The sequence below is a fragment of the Manacus candei genome, unplaced genomic scaffold (assembly GCF_025592945.1).
Source record: "Manacus candei isolate 608988 ecotype Guabito, Panama unplaced genomic scaffold, ASM2559294v1 h1tg000028l, whole genome shotgun sequence".
Lineage (NCBI taxonomy): Eukaryota > Metazoa > Chordata > Aves > Passeriformes > Pipridae > Manacus > Manacus candei.
The window spans coordinates 44495636-44515423 of record NW_026138076.1 but is presented as its reverse complement, the minus strand read 5'-3'; the positions used below and the strand labels follow the sequence as shown (position 1 = coordinate 44515423).

General features: G+C 41.7%; 1 protein-coding gene across 7 annotated transcripts in view; it reads left to right on the top strand.

Moving 5' to 3' along the window:
* Positions 1-19788, top strand: part of ARHGAP24 (Rho GTPase activating protein 24) — a 173557-nt gene that overhangs the window by 137673 nt on the left and 16096 nt on the right. For 5 of the 7 annotated variants that reach the window (XM_051790917.1, XM_051790919.1, XM_051790922.1 and 2 more), the window contains 2 exons: positions 1137-1259; positions 13694-13901. In XM_051790917.1, coding sequence (XP_051646877.1) covers positions 1137-1259; positions 13694-13901 — 331 coding nt within the window. Of the gene's footprint in view, positions 1-1136; positions 1260-4096; positions 5466-13693; positions 13902-19788 lie in introns of those variants that run through there. The other 2 variants (XM_051790923.1, XM_051790918.1) reach the window with 2 other exon arrangements.

Genomic DNA, 19788 nt, shown 5'->3' with positions numbered 1-19788 from the left:
TTTTCAGTTAAGTCCCTCTTACAGTTGTGTGCCCTGATTCTGTAAAGCATGGACTGTAGGACTAGGTTCATTCCGAACGGTTGTGCCAGGAAGTCATGATTGGATTTTCCTGTCCTTGAGAATTTTCTCCTTAGAAACATAACTGTTTTCTATGCCCAGCACTAAGCAGGGCACTCTTCAGAAGGCCTTCCAGGAACAGTATTCCTGCTGTAATGAACAAAGATGTTTACTTTAGATATGACTAGGATAAAAAATGGGAATGTAAGAAGCTGGAAAGAGATGAACACAGGGCTCACAGGATTTCTAGGTGCACTGCATTTGTGTGTGAAGTGCCTGTGCCTGCCCTTGGCTCAGTGAAAGGGCTTCAAAATGCCACTCTCCTTCTGGAAGGATTTGCCCTTCTGCCTGGAAAGGTGGTTTGAATATCCATGTGTTCTTGCACCAACACAGTGCCCATGAGAATGGAAGTGAAGCAGGACTACAAGTCTGAAAACCTGGAACTGTGGCAAGCCAAGTGCTGGTTTTGACCTTCTTAGTGTGTGCCCATCTTTTAAATAAAGGAAAATAAGGCAGTGTGTTCCCTTTTAATCTAATCCTCAGAGCCGTCCTAGGCAGCAGATTGTACCATGTCAGCTGCAAGTGTCGGCTGCCTTCTCCTTAGAGAGTCACAGCAGCACTTGGGTGTATCAAATGTTATTGCTATGAATGTGACACATTGTGTTCCTGAAAATAAGAGTGGAGTCATCCCCACTTGTTCAAAGCACCCTTATCTGTCTCTGCATTTATTCTCTCCTCCATGGTACAGTAACGCCTGCAGAATTTCCAGTGTATGTATCAAGTTACAGATTAGTGTGGGCCCCTGTGGTTCTTGGAACAGCATGGGGCTGTTTTTGTTTACTGATGACATTTATCCTCTCATTTCCTTTTGGAAGCATGACAGCTTCTCACTGTCTGATGGGGAATGTACTTACAGGACCTTCTTTTCATGCCACGTCTGACGATAAACACTCCACTGCAGAGTATCCATGTCTGCTTGCTGTGGAGCCGCTGTCGGTGCTTCCAGCAGCCAGACTGGCAGGAGCTTGGCTGGGCAGGAAAACAAAAGGGTTTCTAAGTGCAATTATCTTCTCTTGCAGGAGGAGACCGAGAGCGGATGACAGCTAATCATGAGACGTACCTCCTTATGGCGAGCACGCAGAATGACATGGAGGATTGGGTGAAATCCATCCGCAGGGTTATATGGGCACCCTTTGGAGGAGGTGAGTCAGGGAGGGAACATGCAGGGCTCCCAGATGCACAGAAGACACATAAGGGTTCTTCTGTTGTCTCCCAGTCACAGCCAGAGTTCTGAAGTGGAGAATGGTCTAGATCTTTCCAGAAAAGTGGAGTAAGTAAACCCTTTTGTTTTCATTTGCAGTGCAGGTAGTGGGCATGTTTCCATGCAGAGGGCTCAATTGAAAGGCTTTAAACTGTCTGGAAGCACTTCCCTTGATGAGGATAGCACACGATAGTGTGAGGAGAAGTTTTCACAGAAGATTGGTCTTCTGTGAAATCAGCTTTCCTGCAGGGAGAGAAAGGGTAATTCCTTTGATCACCAGCTGAAAGACCATCCATGTGTTTCATAAATGCCTGTTATGAGAAGCTGTCAGCGATTCTCCTGCCAGTGACAGCTAAGACCAGTAATAGTATTATATAAAGCTATGCCTCAGAATATTAGCACTAGCAGTACAGGATTTTGATTGGCATGTCCAGTAATTTCAATAGTACTGGATGAAAATGTATTGTTGGAAGTCTACTTGTCTTTTTAAAAAGCTCTCTTATGTTGAATGGGCTGCAAATTATTATAATAATTTCATTATTATTCTGGTGATAGTGTCTCTGTTACTGTAATACAAATGTGATTGGTACACTTGCACAAAATGTGTATACGTTAATCAGTCTGTTCCTTGGAGCTCTCAAATCTCTTAAGTCTAGGGACAGAAATATTTTCCTACTGTGAAAGAGCACCCGGTATTGCATCAAACAATTGGTCTTGTCCGCAGGTTGCTGGAGAAATCAGGAAGGCAGGATGGTCTGTGCTGTTTCATGACTGAGAAGTGCAGTTAGCACTGAAAACTGTGATTTCTGACTGCAAATGTCTTTTTCTCAACTGCCAGGTAGACCACAGGAGGGAGGAGGGAGAGACTGAAGGAAACTACCATTTTAAAGAAAACTTTTCTTCTAAGCCACCCATCTTCCTTTGTGCTTTATTCAGGTCACAGTTTTTAGGAGAGGATTTCAGCCTTGCTTATGGACTCGGCCACGCTGAGGGACTTGGTCAGCTAGGGCCTGCCTGGCATCTCTGAAACATGACTGCCTTTTCTTTGGCTCCTCCTGGGAAAATGTGCCCTGGAAGGGTGGTACGAAGCAGTAGTCTCACTGGGATCTGGCTCCATGTGTTAAATAAGTGGGCACAGTCCTGAGTTTGGGCATGTAGGTCTTATAAGAGGATGCTTAAAAAAACTCCAGCCAAACCAAACAAACCCCAAAACCCACAAAGTGAAAAGTTTGTCTTAAAAGGCCTGATCTGCTACAGGCATATTGAGTTGGTTTGGGAGAGGGAAGGTGCAAGGAGCACAGTCTTCTTGTAATTAGGCTAGGTAAGAAATCTGCTATTTTAATTAGCACAAAGATTACCCATACCCAGCTTTCTCTTTGCGAAGCAGGCCTCGTGTTGAGCTCCTCAATATTCTCCTACTCCAGTGAGGTAGCAGCACAAGCTGCTGTGGCAATGATAAATTTGGGGACTTAACAGAACTGGATTTTTCAAAGAGTGTCTTCGTGGTTTTTTGAACTTGGCTTCCAACACCACAATATCTTTCTGTGGCAGATAATAAGGAAAGGCAGCCTTGCTGTTCTGCAAGTGGTGAAGTCTCTACGTGTTAGAGGCAGGGAGCTGAGATTAGGTGAAACTCCGTTTCTAGCCCAAGTCCATGCACAGAGCTACAAATAGAAACCAAATCTCCCAAGTCCTGACCCTGTGCTTTCTTTACCAGCTCCTCATTTCTTTTATAGGGCAAGAGCTATTTCTGATTTACAGCTGGGAATCCTTTCAGCCACTATGAAAATTCTCAGGACACTGTCATTGTTCTAGGCACATTAAATGCCAATTGCTGAAGGAGGCACCTCTCTGGAGACTTTGCATGCTGATTTGCATAAAACAAAGCAGGAGCAATCCTTGCATCACTGTTTCAATTCCTTTGTAGTTAAAACACTTCGAAGCGTGTTCTTCTTGTTTTTGCTATTGGATTTCTTGTGCAAGTACACTGACTCAGGGTTGTTTGTAATGGGAAGGAAACAGTTAATTCCGTGGAAAACGTGAGAAGGCTTGGCTGTAATAATAAGGCAAAAGCAGTATCATGGGGTTTGTAACCATTAAGAACCCTGTTTTTAACATGTCCCCCATTTTATTAACTACTTAAGTCGATAGTCTGAGCCATCTTCACAAGTGTAAATAAGCTCTGTTAACTGTTCTGTAATTATGAATGTTGAGACACTTATATTTTTATTATCCTTTGCTACAAGGATGTTTCTACAGCTGCTGCAACAGTCTGACCCTTCTAAAGACAGGCACTTCTGGCTTGTCTTAAGAACCTGCTTTTATGAGCTGTAGCTGCTGAAGTTAAAAATGGTTTTATATGTTACAAATACTATAAACAAGATAGAGAAAAATTGCAGTCACATGATGGAGACTATCCAGTAACAAATTTACAAGACAAAATTATTTCAAACAGCTAATTAATCAGAACACTAGTTTTATAACAGCTTCCTAAATTTCAGTACTAGATGGTAAACCGCAATAGTTCCAGTGTCACACAAGTCAAGTGCCACTTTTTGAGTAACATGTGAATTTATTTTCTGGTTTTCTTAAGCATTGTAAGCAAGCTCTCTGTGGGTGTGCGAGCACACATGTTACGGATGTGTTTGAATCTTAGTGAGCCACTAATATTTAAAGTTTGTCTGGCAGTGTGAGAGGACTCCTGGTGCCAGAGCAAGGAGCTTTGTAAATGATTAACCGTATCATTAAATTGTTATTTGTTAACCTGTGCTAGAAAGAGCAGGCAGGAGGGGGGCAGGTGGGACTCTGCAAAGGTGATCAGAAACAGCTTGTTTTTTGCACCAAAAGAATAAGGTGACTGTGGAAGAAAATCTGAAAGGGAAAAGAAATGTAAATGAGGCAGGGCATGCAATGCCTGTTTGCACATGAAATTCCCTTCCTGATTAGATTTAAAAGGCAGTTTTTTTACAGAGCCTGCAACTAAGGGGGAGGGAGAAGAAGGAGCATGAGCGTTTTAGCAGGGCTGGTGGTGTAAGGTCTGGCACCTCCTGCAGGAGCCAGGCACAGCCCGCTCGGTTTTCCAGCAGCCGCACATGACAGCCGCCTGAAGTCAACTCAAAGTCACCCGGAGGAGCAGCCAAACCTGCGCTGCGGCGGCTCCCGCGCCTCCTTCCCCCGCACCTGCTGCACGCACACGGCAGCGGCGGCGGCCGGGCTGCCATCGCCTGGCCGGGGGCCGGAGGGAGCCAGCCAACACCGCAGCCCCGTCCGGAGGCACGTATTCCTCAGCAGCTCCCCGGGATCCTGCCGGCGAAGATGCGCTGCTGCCGCATCTGACGCGCCTCTCCCGTGAGAGCTCCTGGTATAGTTCGAAGGCAATAAAACGAGCGAGAAGCCCACGAGAGCATCACACGAGGAGCTGGGTGTATAAAAGGTCTTTCGAAAGGAATCTCTTATGGACAAAGAGCTTTTCGGGCGAAGGGGCTGTTATTTTTGCTTCTTGGTTGCAGAAATAGAGGGTGCCAGCCAGGAGTGTCGTATCCTGGAGGATTCTTCAGTGGCCTTTTTGGTATTGTTCTTCTCTTTCCCCTTGAACACCGCGAAGTGCTGACCTTATCCTGTGGAATAGAGACTCTGCCGCTCAGCCCCCAGTTCCAGCTGGGAGAAAGAGGTCTTTCTCCCCCTCCATCTGTTCAGGCACTTCTGTTTGAATGGAAGATACATCTTTTTGCTGAAACTCTTTTGTTGTGACATTGCATAATAGGCAGTTGTCTCACCGCAGGAAATAAAAGAAACGAAAGGAAATAGATGGAAGGAAATTGTTCCCCAAAGCAAAATTGAAGCAGGGAAGAGAACATTAAAATCATTTCAAGCCCTACCCAAGATCTAGAAGACCACAAATCTGCTAGCTCCAGAGGAAAATACACTATTATAAGAACTCCTCAGCAGTCAGTAACGATGAGCAGTTGTGGTGTTTCGTCTGGATGCAGCTGGTGAAGGAGAGCTTTGGAGGGACGTGGGGGCTTGGCCTGTATGATGCCTGAAGACAGAAATGCTGGAGTCCGCAGCCCAGGTGCCTTAGCAGCAGCTCCTTTCATTCCTAAAACTACTTATAGGAGAATTAAGCGGTGTTTTAGTTTCCGTAAAGGTAGGTCCGTTCTGTCACTGCGTTCTGCTTTGCTAGTGAAGCCGTGGTTTCTTACAAGTCAAAAGGGGGATGTGTGTGCAGGGGCAGATGAGAGTACCGAAACAAAAGACATTAAACAATGCAGATGCCAACATTCCACGAATGATTTATTTACTTCTTTGTTCATTTGTTTGTAGCTGACCAGCTGATACTGTCTCCTCTACATAATAGCCTATGAATGCTGGAATGAGGTGGTTTTAGACAAGATTATTGCAGTGCCTCTGAGTAAAATTAAGTGAGAGCTCTGGGGGAATTAGTCCTGTGATGCTCCGAGTTGCCTGTTTGTCTTGGCAGAACATCAGGAAAAAGAGTTTCTGCTTGCATTTTATTTGTGTGGTAGGAGGGGGGTAGAAGAGAAGGGACCAAAGCAACGTGATAAATGTTCCTCTGTGCAGAAGACCGAGTCCTTGGTCTCAGAGATTTCTGATGGATTGAAGTGTAGCCCTACAGTGCACTGTCCTGTTGCAAGTGATTCACTGTCACTTCATTGTGCTGCCCTGCAGCCTCCATTTGCCTTTTCACCTGCTGCATGGAGGTGTTTAAAGCCAGTTTTCTTCTGCAGTGCACATACTCCTGTTGAAGCAGACCATGGCAGTACTCAGGGAAGGAGGGCAAAGCGGAGGCTGGATTCTGTAATATGTCAGCTGGAAGCACTGGAAGGGAAACACATGTCTAAGAAAGAGATATGACAAGTGGTGGTAAGGTGCCACAGCACCTGAGATGGGTGGGCAGAAACTGTCTCTGTGACAAGGACAGAAACTTTGTGTAGGGGAAGAGGAGGACATTGGTGTTGTCTTAGAAGCTATGCTGAACTGAGAAATGCCAGTGAAAGGGCTAAGCTGTCATGTTGTTTTGAAGCGTGAGAGATTATTTTGTACAGAGCTTGCACATATTCTGTCATCTTCTCTTGCTCCTTTCTCAACTGTTCCTTCATGCTGCCATTTGCCCTTTTGCAAGACCGTGCAGCTCTTTGCTCACCAGCCTCAGTAGTGATGTGGTGACGTCATTGCCTTTGAGGGATGTGTGAGCAGGCAGTCAGGGGCGATGTCTTGAAACGAGATATCACAACCAGTGAGGGGCTCACTGCAGAACTGCAGCTGAGACAGCACTGAAAGCTGTTTGCCCCCTGTGCCCCCCTCCCCAAGGCCCTTGATTGCTGGAGTTCCCGTCCTGCTGGAGGCTGGCCAGGAGGATGTGCATGTGTATTGTATTTCAAGGTGTTGGTGTGAATTAGAGCTGCCTGTGCCCAGTTCATACGCTTAACTGTTTGAGAAATGTTTGGAAGTCGAATAAAGGATTAACTGATAATTTTGCAGACAGCTGCCTTTGTCCCTAGCTACAGCCTTAGCTGCTCCAAGAAGAGCTTCAGCTGTTGATTCTTTCTCCGTATGTTCTGACACGGAAGCTGTCCGTGTCTAAAACTCCAAGTGAAGCGGCAGCGCTGGGGGCAGAGACAGAATGATGGAGGTGATGCTGCTGATTTGCTTTCCTCTCTGTGTCATATGTTTCAGTTGCTTTCTTATACACATTTCTGTCAAGATTGTTGTCTTAAGGCCCCTTGGTCAGACCTGCAGAATGCTGGGGGCATATGTTTCACTATGTCCTTGTCCTGCCAAAGTCAACAGAAAGATGAACATTAACTGGATTTTCATTAAGGTTGCACAGACAAATTAGGATAACTACCCGTGTCTTATTAATTGGCATACAGAATTACTATAACTTCATTTGCAGATTGTGTACTTAAGTATAAAAAAAAGGCAAAACTAGCCTTCTACAAACCTAGTCTATACTTTCATAAAGCAGATTAGTTAGTTCTAAGCTATGCAACATGATGCAGAAAATAAAATTACCAGGGAAAATCATTGGCTAGTCACTGTAAGGGGAAGGGAATCATGACAGTTTTTGTTCAGACAGAGATATGTCATGATCTTCACCAATGAGACCAGGTGTAGAACCCTTCCTGGAAATCCAGATCAAATTTCCATTGTGATTGGCACCAGAAAATTAAATGTCAGATTTGTTTGGAGGTCACATCATAGGAGAAGTCAGTGCTCAGAGGGCAGCATCTGAACAGAGACAGAGCCGAGCATCTTTAAACTCCAGTGTGGAGAAGATGCTCTCTGGTTAAGTTCCACCACAGGAACCTCTGGAGAGACCATGCAGGGTAAGTGGAGAAAGCAGCATCTGAGGGTGGCATGCAGTGGTGAGAACACTCATTGGAATGGTGAATTTGCATGGGCAGAGTTTTGGAGGAGGAGGTGGCATTGGCTGTGGCTGGAGAAATAGTGCCTGATGTGATCAACTGTGATAAGTTCCCAGGGAAGTTTTTTAAATTGCCTTCTTTTCTTTCCTGTATCTAGTTCTACTTTTATTTCAGAGTTGTTTTTCCTAAGCAGATTATTTGAGTGTGCAAATATTTTAAACTCTAGGGCAGAAATTTGTCTTGTCTTCTCTACTGCTGGCATCACACTGACTATGGGGTAGGAGAAGGCTTGAAGGAAGGAAAATTATTCAGGAACAAAATTCTGCTGCTGCTGGTTTTGGTGAGATTTTTTCCTCCCCTCTACATTACAAAATTTTGTAGAGAAGAAGAAAATACTCCCTGCGTTTGATCCACTCAAAACAGCACTTACTGCTGGGGAACATCTGAGCAGAAAGCTGATAGAAAATAATAATTTAAAACTCCATATTAGGTGTTATGTGCCCACGACAGCCACTTCTTTGTGTTATTCCAGGACCTTTGTTCGCAGCCCTGCTGTTGAAAGCCATTCATCTGATCTGTTATTTTCACTGTCAGTGAATTACTGATTGAGATTGAGAGCTGCTTAAAATTCTCATCCAGATCCTAAGCTGAGATCAGTTCCTTTGACCTTAACTGGCCCTTTCTGATCAGTATAGCCCATAAAATCAGAACTTATCTTGAAAGGACAGGGATCCTTTGCTGCACATTGGGAGAACACACGTACAGGTGTGGGCCTTCTGTGAAAGCATCAGCCCTCAGTGCTTTTTTCTCCCTGAAATCTTCTGGCTCACCAAGTACTTGTGCTGTGGTGGAGCCAGAGCGGCAGGTGGGCTTTTTTGAGATATTCTTTATTTCGGGCTGTTCTTTAGGGAGCAAGGTGGCAGAACAACCACCTTGATCTTCTCCTTTTTTCTTCCTGAATCAGAAGCCCAGAGACTTGAGATGTGAGCCCTGCCTGTGTTCAGTTAGCTAAGGAAATCATTGACTAGTAGCATGCTTAGGTTTTAAAACCATACTCTAAGTGTGAATATGTACCATAAAAAATACCACAGTGCTTTCACAACTTCTGAGTAGACGTGTGCAGAATTTGCATATAGCACTGTAAATAGTCTTTCATAGTGTTCCTGGGTATCTGTTAAGCATGGAAATCCAGTTGCTCATAATGTTTACAAAACTTCTGCCACGGGAATGTTCTAGTTAATGAATAACTGCTCAGCATGCCCTTTGCTAGCATGTGATTTTCCTCTTTGATGTTATGCGTGATCTTCACTTAATTGGATATAGCTTTAAAGACCTACAAGTGCTTTCTGAGAAAGCAGTTCTGCTGATTAAATCTAATGACTGGTCAGAACTGGAATCCTGTACATTTTCCAGCCTTCCACCAGCTATGGGGAAGCGAAGCTGCTGCTATGCTGAATCTCATGGTTTCTTGTTGATTTATTTGTTTCCCCTCTGGCACCCTGTCCCAAGGATAAACCAAACGACAGGTCAGCTCTTGTGCATCTGTGCATTCTGGATTTTGGAGACACTGAGAGTTAGGAAGAGAACTTGGGTTTGGATTACAACATGAGTTATGAGGGCTCTCTTTTTATTTCCTTCTCCACAGAGATGTTCTTGTTTAGTTGCTGTAGTGAAAATTTACTTTTAAAAACCAGCATTATCAGTATACATTTTTAAAAAACAGAAATTATCTCTGTGATTTTGGTTAAGTTGTAGTCTCCATAACCTGGACTGTCTTTTCCTAAATGAGGTGCTAGTAGTTACCAGTTACAGCTGATAGTGTTCATCGTTGTCTCTGCCAACCTCTAAGGTAACTGTACGTTTTTGCAACCACAATTCTTCACAGCATTGCCTTTGCTTCCTAATGGTCAGCATCTGAATTTTCATAAAATGCTCATCTGCAATATGTCAGTAGTAGTTATTTGTGACATAAGAGGGGATAAAAGCATTAGAAAGGGACAGTGGAAGAAGGTGCATTTTACAGGGGAATGATCGTGGCTTTTATTGTAAAGCAAAACCCAACAGGTGCTAAAAAGATGATGAGCAAGGTAAAAGCTCTGACGGCATGATGTGGAAGAAGAGTTCTTGTGTTTCTGCCACTTCTACCCCTGGCAACAGAGTACCTTTGCCATAAGGCATCAGCAAGTCTGTAACTTCAAGTCAATATTTGTGCAGGCTTATCATGACTGATTTCTTTCCTGGCCAAGTGCTGCCTGGTGCAGTGTTCTGCATTTGTTAGGTGGAGGAAATACTTCCTTTGGAGGAGTTCAGTCCATACTTTGGCACAAACTCAGACCTTCCTAAGATAAATTCCAGTGCCAAACAAATCGGAGAATGAAGAGAGTAGTAAATGGTGACTTCAAGGTGTCACGTGGTGATTTTTCATGAGACTAAGGTCTTAACTTTAGGTTATTGCATGGTTGTCAGTGTTACCACGTTAGCTATGAGCTTCCCAAAGCTGAGTGTGGAGATCCTCGTGCCTGTGAGGTAAATATGGTATTATCAACATTCATACAGATGGGAAGCCAAGTCCCTGAGGCTTTCTCTGCCATGTGATGATATGGGGCATACACCTACTCCTCCAGCTGGGAAAGTATATCTGTGGCCAGACTTGATGCAACTGTTCTGAGGATTGTGTAGGATCTGAATCAAATCTGTTAAATCTGAGACAACTGTAGTTACTCTGTCTCTCCTTCAGGCATTCCTAGCTATGTGTATTTTAAGTGTCTCAATGAAAATTGCTTCATTTACAACTTCCCTTATTGTAGACAATAATAGAAACAATTCAGTGTCTACACTTAAGGGACCAGAACCAGGAAATTTTAGGCTCTGATTCGGACTTACTGTTTTTCCCTCTCTATCACATCAGGTTTTATTTTCCCTCAGATATAGGTTTTATTAAGGTTTTCTTCCTACAACATGTGTAATTTTCTGCTACAATGCAGAACCAAGTTTGTCATATCGATGTATTTAATCTTTGTCAGCTTCTGTGTATGAATCACTTCTTACTTTCTATTTGTCCTAAAAAATAGTGTTTATTTCTAGTTACAGACATCTTAATACTTTATGGTTGCAACCTGTCTTCAGTGCATTTTATGTTGTGGTACATCAGCAATTTATAATAATATATGAAGGGTTTTTGCTTCCACTGCACGAAACAGCCTTATTCTGATTTTATTAAGTATCTATTAGATATGCTTTGAAAACCATTTTAAAACAAACTGAAAAAAAAAGGCAGGATCCAAAAATATATTAATAGAAAGTGATGTGTTTTGACTGCAGTGTTATTACTAGTATGAGTTCCAAAGCAGTTTGCAAATTTAAGCAGCAATATGCACATTACTGATTAAAGAAAGTTAGCATGGTGAGAAGTATAGCCAGGCTTGTTCTAATTGTACTGTCAGTGAGCAGGAGTTGTAACTGTGCATACCTTGTAATTGTATAATTGGAATATCCTATCGTATTTTGTTTGAAAAGAGGCAAAACCCCTTGTGTTTAAAACCAAGAGATCTCATGGGCCCTTGAAAGGAAGCTCACGTCTGTATGTTAATAGGATAAGCTGGAGTAGGGTGGCCAAGTCCTACACCTAAGAAGGAATAACCCCAGGAAAGCAGCTCTGAAGAAGGAACCTGGATGCCCTGGCAAATAGTAAGCTGGACACGAGCCAGCAGTGGACCTGGCAGCAAGCAAGATTAGACAGCAGTCTGGGCAATATCAGCTAGCAGAAGGAGGGAAGTGATTAACCTCCTCTGCTTAGCATTTTTTAGACCATATTCCAAATATTGTGAACTTAAAAAACCAAAACAAAACCAAAAAAAAACCCCACCAAAACCAGGAAGTGGAAATAATACTGGAGAGAGCTGAGCAAAGGATCACTAAGGTGCTCAGAACCTAGAAGACATGCCCTTTGAGGAAAGGCAGAGCAAGTGGGGCTTGTTCAGCCAGGAGAAGGTACAAATTGAGGAGCGCTGAACAGCAGCCTTCTCATACATTAAGAAGGACTTTGAAACCCCCAAACTCCCCTAATCACACAGATTCCTTAACTGACTTTCAGTGGACCTTCCTCCTTAATTCTCCTGCTTTCAGAAGGGTCTAGCAACTGGAAGGACTAAAGGTTCTCTGTGTTGACCAGCTGCAACTCCTAACTCAGACAGATACAAGAAACCTGAATTCAATTAATACTCCTCCCATCCCCCTAGGCAGTTCATAGGAGACTAGGAAGGTATGTAAGAAATAAGAAAACATGCTTTAACTCCTCTGCCAGCCTGAAGAGCCTGAACTTTGTGGACACCACATCAGTCAGTATTCTTCCAAGCTTGACTCACTCTGAAATGTCAAAAATTCCTTCTTTAATTGCTACTTGTTGGGCTTTGTACAACATGAAAAAAAATGAGCTAATAAAGAGCGACTGTGTGATGTTCATTCACTTACCTACTGCTGGTTTTGGCATCCACAAGTGTGGGTACCATGGAAATCACAAAATATGCTGCTCAGCGTCTCAAGAGACTTTCTGGATGTCTTAGCAGGACATCAGTTACTCTCTGCAGTTATTTCCTGTGCTACAGTGAAAGTAATTGGTTTTAAATACAAACCTCAGAACTTCAGTGTGGGCACCTTGACACTTGCCATAACATCCTGGAACATAGGCAGGGCAGCTGTCCCCCCTACAACTGAGGTGTAAGTTACCTTTCTGTTGGAGGAAAAATGTATGCATTGAAGGTTACCCTGAAGGATGCTCCTTTAGCTTGTGGACACTTAGCCATGCAGTTGTAATTTATGGGAGAATTAAGTTTTTGGGTCAAAATCAAAAGCTGACTAACTCAACTTTGGGCATTCTTTGGAAAAAGCAAACAAAACCAACTCTATTCTTCTCGTTGAAAATTTTTAAGCCAGCAGGAACTGTGTGCTCAGTAAAGGACACAATTTGACTTACTGCTTTTTGTTTTTTCTTTTAACTTCATAGTGTTCGTCATTGGAAAATGAGGTAGTTATTTGCTCTTTAGATTCTGATCATGACTGCCTTAGAACTATTCATTGTCTTGCTATATATAGAAATTGAATTACCTTGCTTCAGCCCCAGTACTCTTCAGCAAACGATGGTCTCAAGAGAGAGTTTCCATCACAGATGACATGCCTGAACATTATTGTGATGCTGTGGTGACCTGCTCTGCACTTTGAAAGGGAGAGGCAAAATAAGCTATGATGAGTACCTCTCTTTCCAATGCTAGCAGTGATACCCTTGAATCAGAGTTGAAGTTGATTCTGTTGAAAAACCTCCATGCTCTTCATGAGGTTAAGGATGAATGCAGATTTCCTGCAGTTCATCTTGACACATTTCACCTTTCATATCAGACACTTTTCTTTGCACACAGAATTTATTGTTGCTAAAGCAGACACTGATAATGAAATAGGTAAGACATTATAGGAATGATCTTTGTTTATATTGAAAAATTAATAATTTAGTTGAGTAGGATCAAAATCCAGAGTTATCTTTATAAATCTTTTCCTCCCGATGTGTAAAGATAATGTTTATATCCCATTGAAACTCACACAAAAAGTACTTAATTTTTTAATAGATAAATAGGCATTAACCAAAGAAGATGGGGATATATATCTATGTGTATATATTCATCTCTTTTGAATAAGAAGTTTTGTGATGGAAAATCCTGTTTGTGTTCTTTCTACGTTTCATGTGCTTATGGTCTTGCAAACAATTGACAGTGTTTTATTTAAATAGTGTTTCTGGGCGTTGTTATAAAATATGTCAGCACTGTATTTCTGTGGGAGCATCAAAGGTGAAATTAAGCATTTTATTCTTAAGAAAGCAGGACATTAATTGTCCACACATTTGAATGACATGTAAGTCGCGTGCGTTGGAGTAGAAGGCACAGGCCCCTCAAATGTTTTTATGATTCTCAACCAAGTCACATCTTTCTTTTTGGTGCAGGTATTTTTGGCCAGAAGCTGGAAGATACTGTCCGGTACGAAAAGCGCTATGGGAACCGCCTGGCTCCTATGCTGGTGGAGCAGTGTGTGGATTTTATCCGACAGCGGGGGCTGAGGGAAGAGGGCCTTTTCCGACTGCCTGGGCAGGCTAATCTTGTCAAGGAGCTACAGGATGCATTTGACTGTGGAGAGAAGCCTTCTTTTGACAGGTAAAACCCTCCAGCTGTTCCCCACTCCCTGAAGCCCGGACAGGACGCGCTGTGCTGTACTGGCTGACCCACAGTGCTGTGAAACATGTGGCAACAACAGATAGAATGACATGGTTTTGTAGGTTTTTCTGTGTGTTTCCTATTAGTGCTCTAAAATGTCTTATTTTTTTTTTTTCCCTGACTTTGATGTCTGATTTCAAAGTGTTTCTGGAGAATTTCCTTTTGTGAAAAGCTGGTTAGGAGAAGTACTGCTAATGGTTTGGCTTAATCAAAAATATCTGGATTACCTTGATCTTAATATCACTTGAAATGCAGTGGTGATGCTGGCATTTATTCAGTTCCACAAAGGAAGAATTTCTCTTATCACCAATCTCAATATGTTCTGTTATCTATAAAACTGACTGGAAGAGAAGTGTACTTTTATGTATTCCTTTACAATTTTGGACCTTTGGTCTAATAATTAAAGTCATTCTGACCATAATTACAAACCTATGTGGTTTTGAGGGTTCAGATCCAATTCATATTCCACCATTTATGCAGTTTTACAAAGTTAATGAGAATTTCCTGGCCAAAGAAAACCCAGTCCTGTTCACACAGCTGTGTATGACTTCAGACTTTTGTAAGACTAGCTTTTTGGGCTTTCTTCTGTGAGCATTGACAGCAGTAGTCCACACATACAGAATGTGCAGTCAGGGAAACAGAACCAGTGGCTTATGAATGCCACGTAAACCCTTTAACTCTGATCGGAATTAATATGATGGTAATGCAATTCCAGTTCAAGGGACTGTTAAATGGTGTTCATCCCCAGCATGTGCCCTAAGTGACATCTGTAACACATGTCCACAGAGGAATCAGGATACTTCACTCCAGTTGAGGGCCCAGTGTGAATTAGGAGGAAGAGGCAGATTGCATTTATTATGTGGGAGCTTTGTCTGATAGCAATCCAAGTAACAGGAAGGAAAGTATATCTTGATCTTTTAGTGGAAAAACATGCCATGATTTGAACCCGATTGCTGGAAGTCCATTCCCTATTCCTGTGAAGTGGGAAAATTTGTTAAGCATGAAGTTTTGTGTATCACAGATGCACAGAAGGCAGACACCTGTAATGCTCTTTCATCTCCAACAAGTTTCCTCAGTCCTGACCCTCACTTTAAAAGAAAGATCAAGAATTTATAATGCTCTGGAAAAGAGACTTGTCTTCCTGTGAGGTTTATTAGTTTCTCATTCTAAGGTGAATTAGGATAATTGACGAGTAAATGGCTTTAAGGAGGCAGAGGACTGTGGGAAGGGACAGTGTTAGCTCATAAATGTTTGTAGCATGCTTACTTACTGTTCAAATACCATGTAGCTTATTTAAAAATGGTAAAGAAGCATCTGTTGGGCATGTTTCCCTTACTTGGACATTAAGATAAATATTACTGATAATGTCTGTCTCCACCAAAGATACAAGTAGGCAAATGGCAGAAACAAAAGGTTATTCTTTCCTGTGCCTGTAAGCCAAATAATTGTGGAAGAAATGCTTAAGAAAACAAGCCACCCCCAAACTCCAGGAGATGATGTACTGAACACCCCACTGAGAGGTATAGCTTGAAGGAAGTGCAGAAGTTCTAACTATGCAAAACAAATGAGACCAGGGCTCAACCACATTTACGGTTTTTTCAAGGTTATCTACCAACATCTGTAGCACATGCTAATGAGCCCCATGAACAGGTATGCTAGCTGAGCTCTAGCAGATGAAAAAGAGAAGAGATTTTACATGCTACTGCTGTGAAGAATGCACGTAATTTCTACTATAGCAATTAGAAACATCAGCAGGAGCTGCCTATAAATTGCTGGTCCTGCAGTTCTGCTTCTGAAGCTGAGAATTTATAGAATGCTGACCTTGTACGTCCACATGTACTCAATTCTTTTGAGTTTGGAGAGGTATGATTTAGGTGTAGCAGTGGTCCAGAAGTCAAGCAGACATAAACTCTGCTCTGATCTCTGCATTGTTTCCATTGGGCATCTGCTTTTTTTTCTCCAACCTTTTGTTCCATTCGTAAACTCTTTAGGAGGAGTTCATTTCACGGTGTTTATAGAGTGCCTGTGTGATATGGTAATATTTTGGGGTAACTTCTCATTGTGCTGAACAGGAGCATGATCTCCACGTTTGATGCAACCTGTTTGGCAACTTGGAAAGTGGCCACAATATGAAAAGTGCTGTAGAGAAAAAAATATATCTACTTTAGGCATTCATGCCTACTTTCTCTCATGAATCTCCAGATCCACTGTGTTTAATCTGTAATTATATGTTACTATTGGCCAGAAGTCTCACAGGGCAAAATCTACCTAGGTTCTGTTTATCAAATTTACATTTAGCCCATTCTCATACATCAGTAGTAATAAAGGTTTTTGCAGTCAGAGCAGAGCTGACATTTTTGTTCATGGGGCACGAAACACAATGGAATAACAGGTCACACTTCCGTAGTGGTGCTGGGTCACTGACTCTGACTGGGAGAAAGACTAGCTGCTGTCATCAGTGTTGGAACTAATACAAAGAGCTGATGTTTGAGGAGTTTGCCATTTTTCATACTGACACTTTTACCGTGTGGGTAAGTCAAACAAAGACTTTAGAACAAGTGAAGATGCTTTGAAATGTGTGTGTAGGCTCGTGTACATATTTGTGTGATAAATTGCTATTAAATAATCTTTCTCTTTATGCTCTCTTAGCCAATTCAGTAGAATATATAACATGTAGAATTAAAAGCAAAGCCAAAGGTAAGATCATATAGACATGGTCACTAGTCCTTTAAAATGTCATCTCTGTTTTAAGATGATTGCACACCTTTAAACACCTTATGCGTGTTGGGAAATGGAGTTCATAGGCACAGATCTGCTCTTTGACCCTGAGTTGAGCTACTGTCCATGGTTATGTGGAGACCCTGCCCTTCTCCCCTTTTGTCTTCCCATCTGCACCCCTTGGGCAAAGAAGACCACAGAACAAGGGCAAGCAGGACAAACATAGCAAATTTGAAATAAAAAGTAAAATAGCTATGCTCGAAAGAAAAGGCAGCCATGCTTCGAAGCATAAAACATATCTGACAAATGGTTGATCTCACATGAGTTAGCAGCTGGATGTTCCAATACTGAAGTCGGTTATAAAAATGCAGAGTGAGGCCAGGACAAGGCGGAGAGTGGCAGAAAACTTTGTGTATTAATTTGATCTGGATCTTACAGTTGGAATAAGATATTGCTGAAGAATTGTGTATGAGAATGGGAACAGTATTTAAAATTTCTCTAACTCACAGACAGAGAAAACCCAGTGTCTGATCTGAAACATCCAGTACCCCAGGCCCCCTCATATGAAAACTGGAACTCATAATTTCTCACAGTTTTGGAAGGGAGGTGCAGCTGCTACAACTGAAAACTGCTGAGGCCTTTTGTGTGAAGAAACAAAAATGCTCAAAATTTTATGTCAGCTTAAACCCCAAAATCAATAAATACTTTACTCCCTCTGAATGTATCTGCACATATTGTGAAATATGCCAGAAGGAACCAGCCATGCAATTAGGCAAGCACTCATTTGAAATATCCTCGGTATTTCCAGTACAGCTCCACCTTGGTGCAAAATTGCTCCCTCCAGGGAATCCATTTTGCTGCTTGTCCTTGGGGTATTTGCTTCTCTCTTCTTGTGTGGTTTATATTTTAAAGTCCCTCATCTCCTTTACGGCATTTGTAACGATACAAAGTGGATTATGACCATTTGTTCTATAAAATTAGCATAGAGAATATGGCACTGCATAAGGAAAATAACATAAGGATTTGTTCTACAATTTCTACCTAGAAAGGGTACAAAATTGGATTTCTCTTTTTGTATTACCTCTTTCCATCTGCTGTTCATCACAATTACTATGAGATGACATGCAAGCTAAGATTGCTCAGGGAGAAAAAAAATATTTGAAATGTCTCTGAAACAAATATTAATAAAAAATTATTGTGATTGATTGATGTATGTGACTTGGATAACTGTCACTGATGTATATAGTTCAGTAGTTCAGAAGAATTAAAAAATTACATAGCTCACCTGCCAGCATTTGTGTGTATGCACAAGAGAGAAGAAAAGCACATAAATGCATATTTAGCAAAAAGAATGCTACTACATTCTGTTATGGGTATGAATACAGTACATTATAGGGCAAAATGTTATTTACTGTTCTAGTCACCATTGCAATCAGCTGAGAAAAGGGTACATAAGTGGCAGTATGTGATAGCTGGCAAATGCTGTTATTTACTGGAGCCAAGTAATCCAGAATGTACAACTGGTATGTTCCTGTGCATTTAATGATGGGGATTGTTGAAGCAAAATGAGACAATGACGAGGATGGTAATAATGTAATATTGTCAAGGTGAGAAGGAGCACTTGCACAATTCTTATTTTTCTCCAGAAGCAAAGAATGTTTTAAGATTTTGGTGAACGCAAGAAATGGGACGTGTCTCAGTGGGGCTGCAGTCTGCACTGGCACTGTGTAGACTGCAACTAGAAATCACTGGTAATAAAAATGTTTCTTTGTTTTCCAGATACAAGCCTGTACATAAGAATTTGTTTATAAGAATAGTTTCCCACAAGGAAGGGGCTTTATTTGCTTCCTGCTGGCAAAGTGCAGTAGTCCCTAAAACCCCACATTTTTATGTGAAATGAAGTCTTTACTAGAAAGCTGGTTCCTGCCAAACACAAATGGCCTTAGGCCTGTGAAAATTCCTGTTTGTTTCTGCCTGTTCAAGGCTTTCTTCCCTGGTCCTCACAATCTGCTCATCAGCTATGCCTCTGGAGCCACTTCATGTCCTTTCCAATTCCAGCCCTTTTTCTAACCAGCTAACAGAAATAACCACTGCATATGGCATAACTTAAAGACCTGGTCTGGCAATTACATTAGGAGGCACATTTCTAGTGTGATGGAAGGGTCATTAAATCAGCCTAATTGGTGTCCTGTTGTGTTTTTAGTTGGTTTTGGTGTCCTCAGTGTGTTTTTTGTTATTAGCAATGAATGAACCTTTGTAGTTACTTTGCATGAATTTCAGTTTCAGAAATGGCTGGGTGTCAGCTGTGATTAAAAAAAAAAAAAAAAGAGGCAGCCATGTATTTGATTTGCCAATGACAAATGACTTCTTAGATGGCCATGGTCATCTTTAAGAAAGGTTTTGTTACCTTTGTGGAAGGTCTGAGAGTGTGGTTTTTAAAATAATTCTTCCTTAGGGTTGCACAATTTGTGGCTTTCTCTTCCAGTAAACAGGAACAGGTAGTTTCTTTGTGGTGATTTTCATGTTTTACATATGCTTGCAATCCCTGAAAAAATCTTGGAGAAACTTAACAGCCTTTCTGAACAATCAAATAAGTGATAAAATAATTTAGCAGCATATTCACTGCTGCTGAGTGATCTTTTCCTAATGGGAACCCATCTGTTTATTAGGCCTCTGCCCACCTTACCTGAAAGCACTTGTGTCTGTCTTTAAGGATCTGTATTTTTCTAAGTAATTTTGACATCCTTCCATAGATTTTGTCGTTCTATTTTTGCTGTCTTCACTGATGTTTTTAAAGCATCACTCTCTAACCTGAATGAATTGGCTGCTGTTACAATTCCTGCAGTGGATGTCTAACTTGGAAATAGTCTGCCAATCTTCAATATTCCTTGTGGACTCTGGAAGGGTGACATGCATTGTAAAAATCATGAGCACAAAGACAAAGGAGCAGAGTATGTTTGCTTTATTTCTCTTGCCTAAACCAAAAAATAAGAATTGAGATCAGTTGCTAACTTAAAGTAGAGCCAGACTTTTGTGGCAGCAAGGAGAGGAGGAGACAGCTCAGGGCTTAAAGTGGAAAATGTTTTCATATATGTTTCACAAGTTGTAG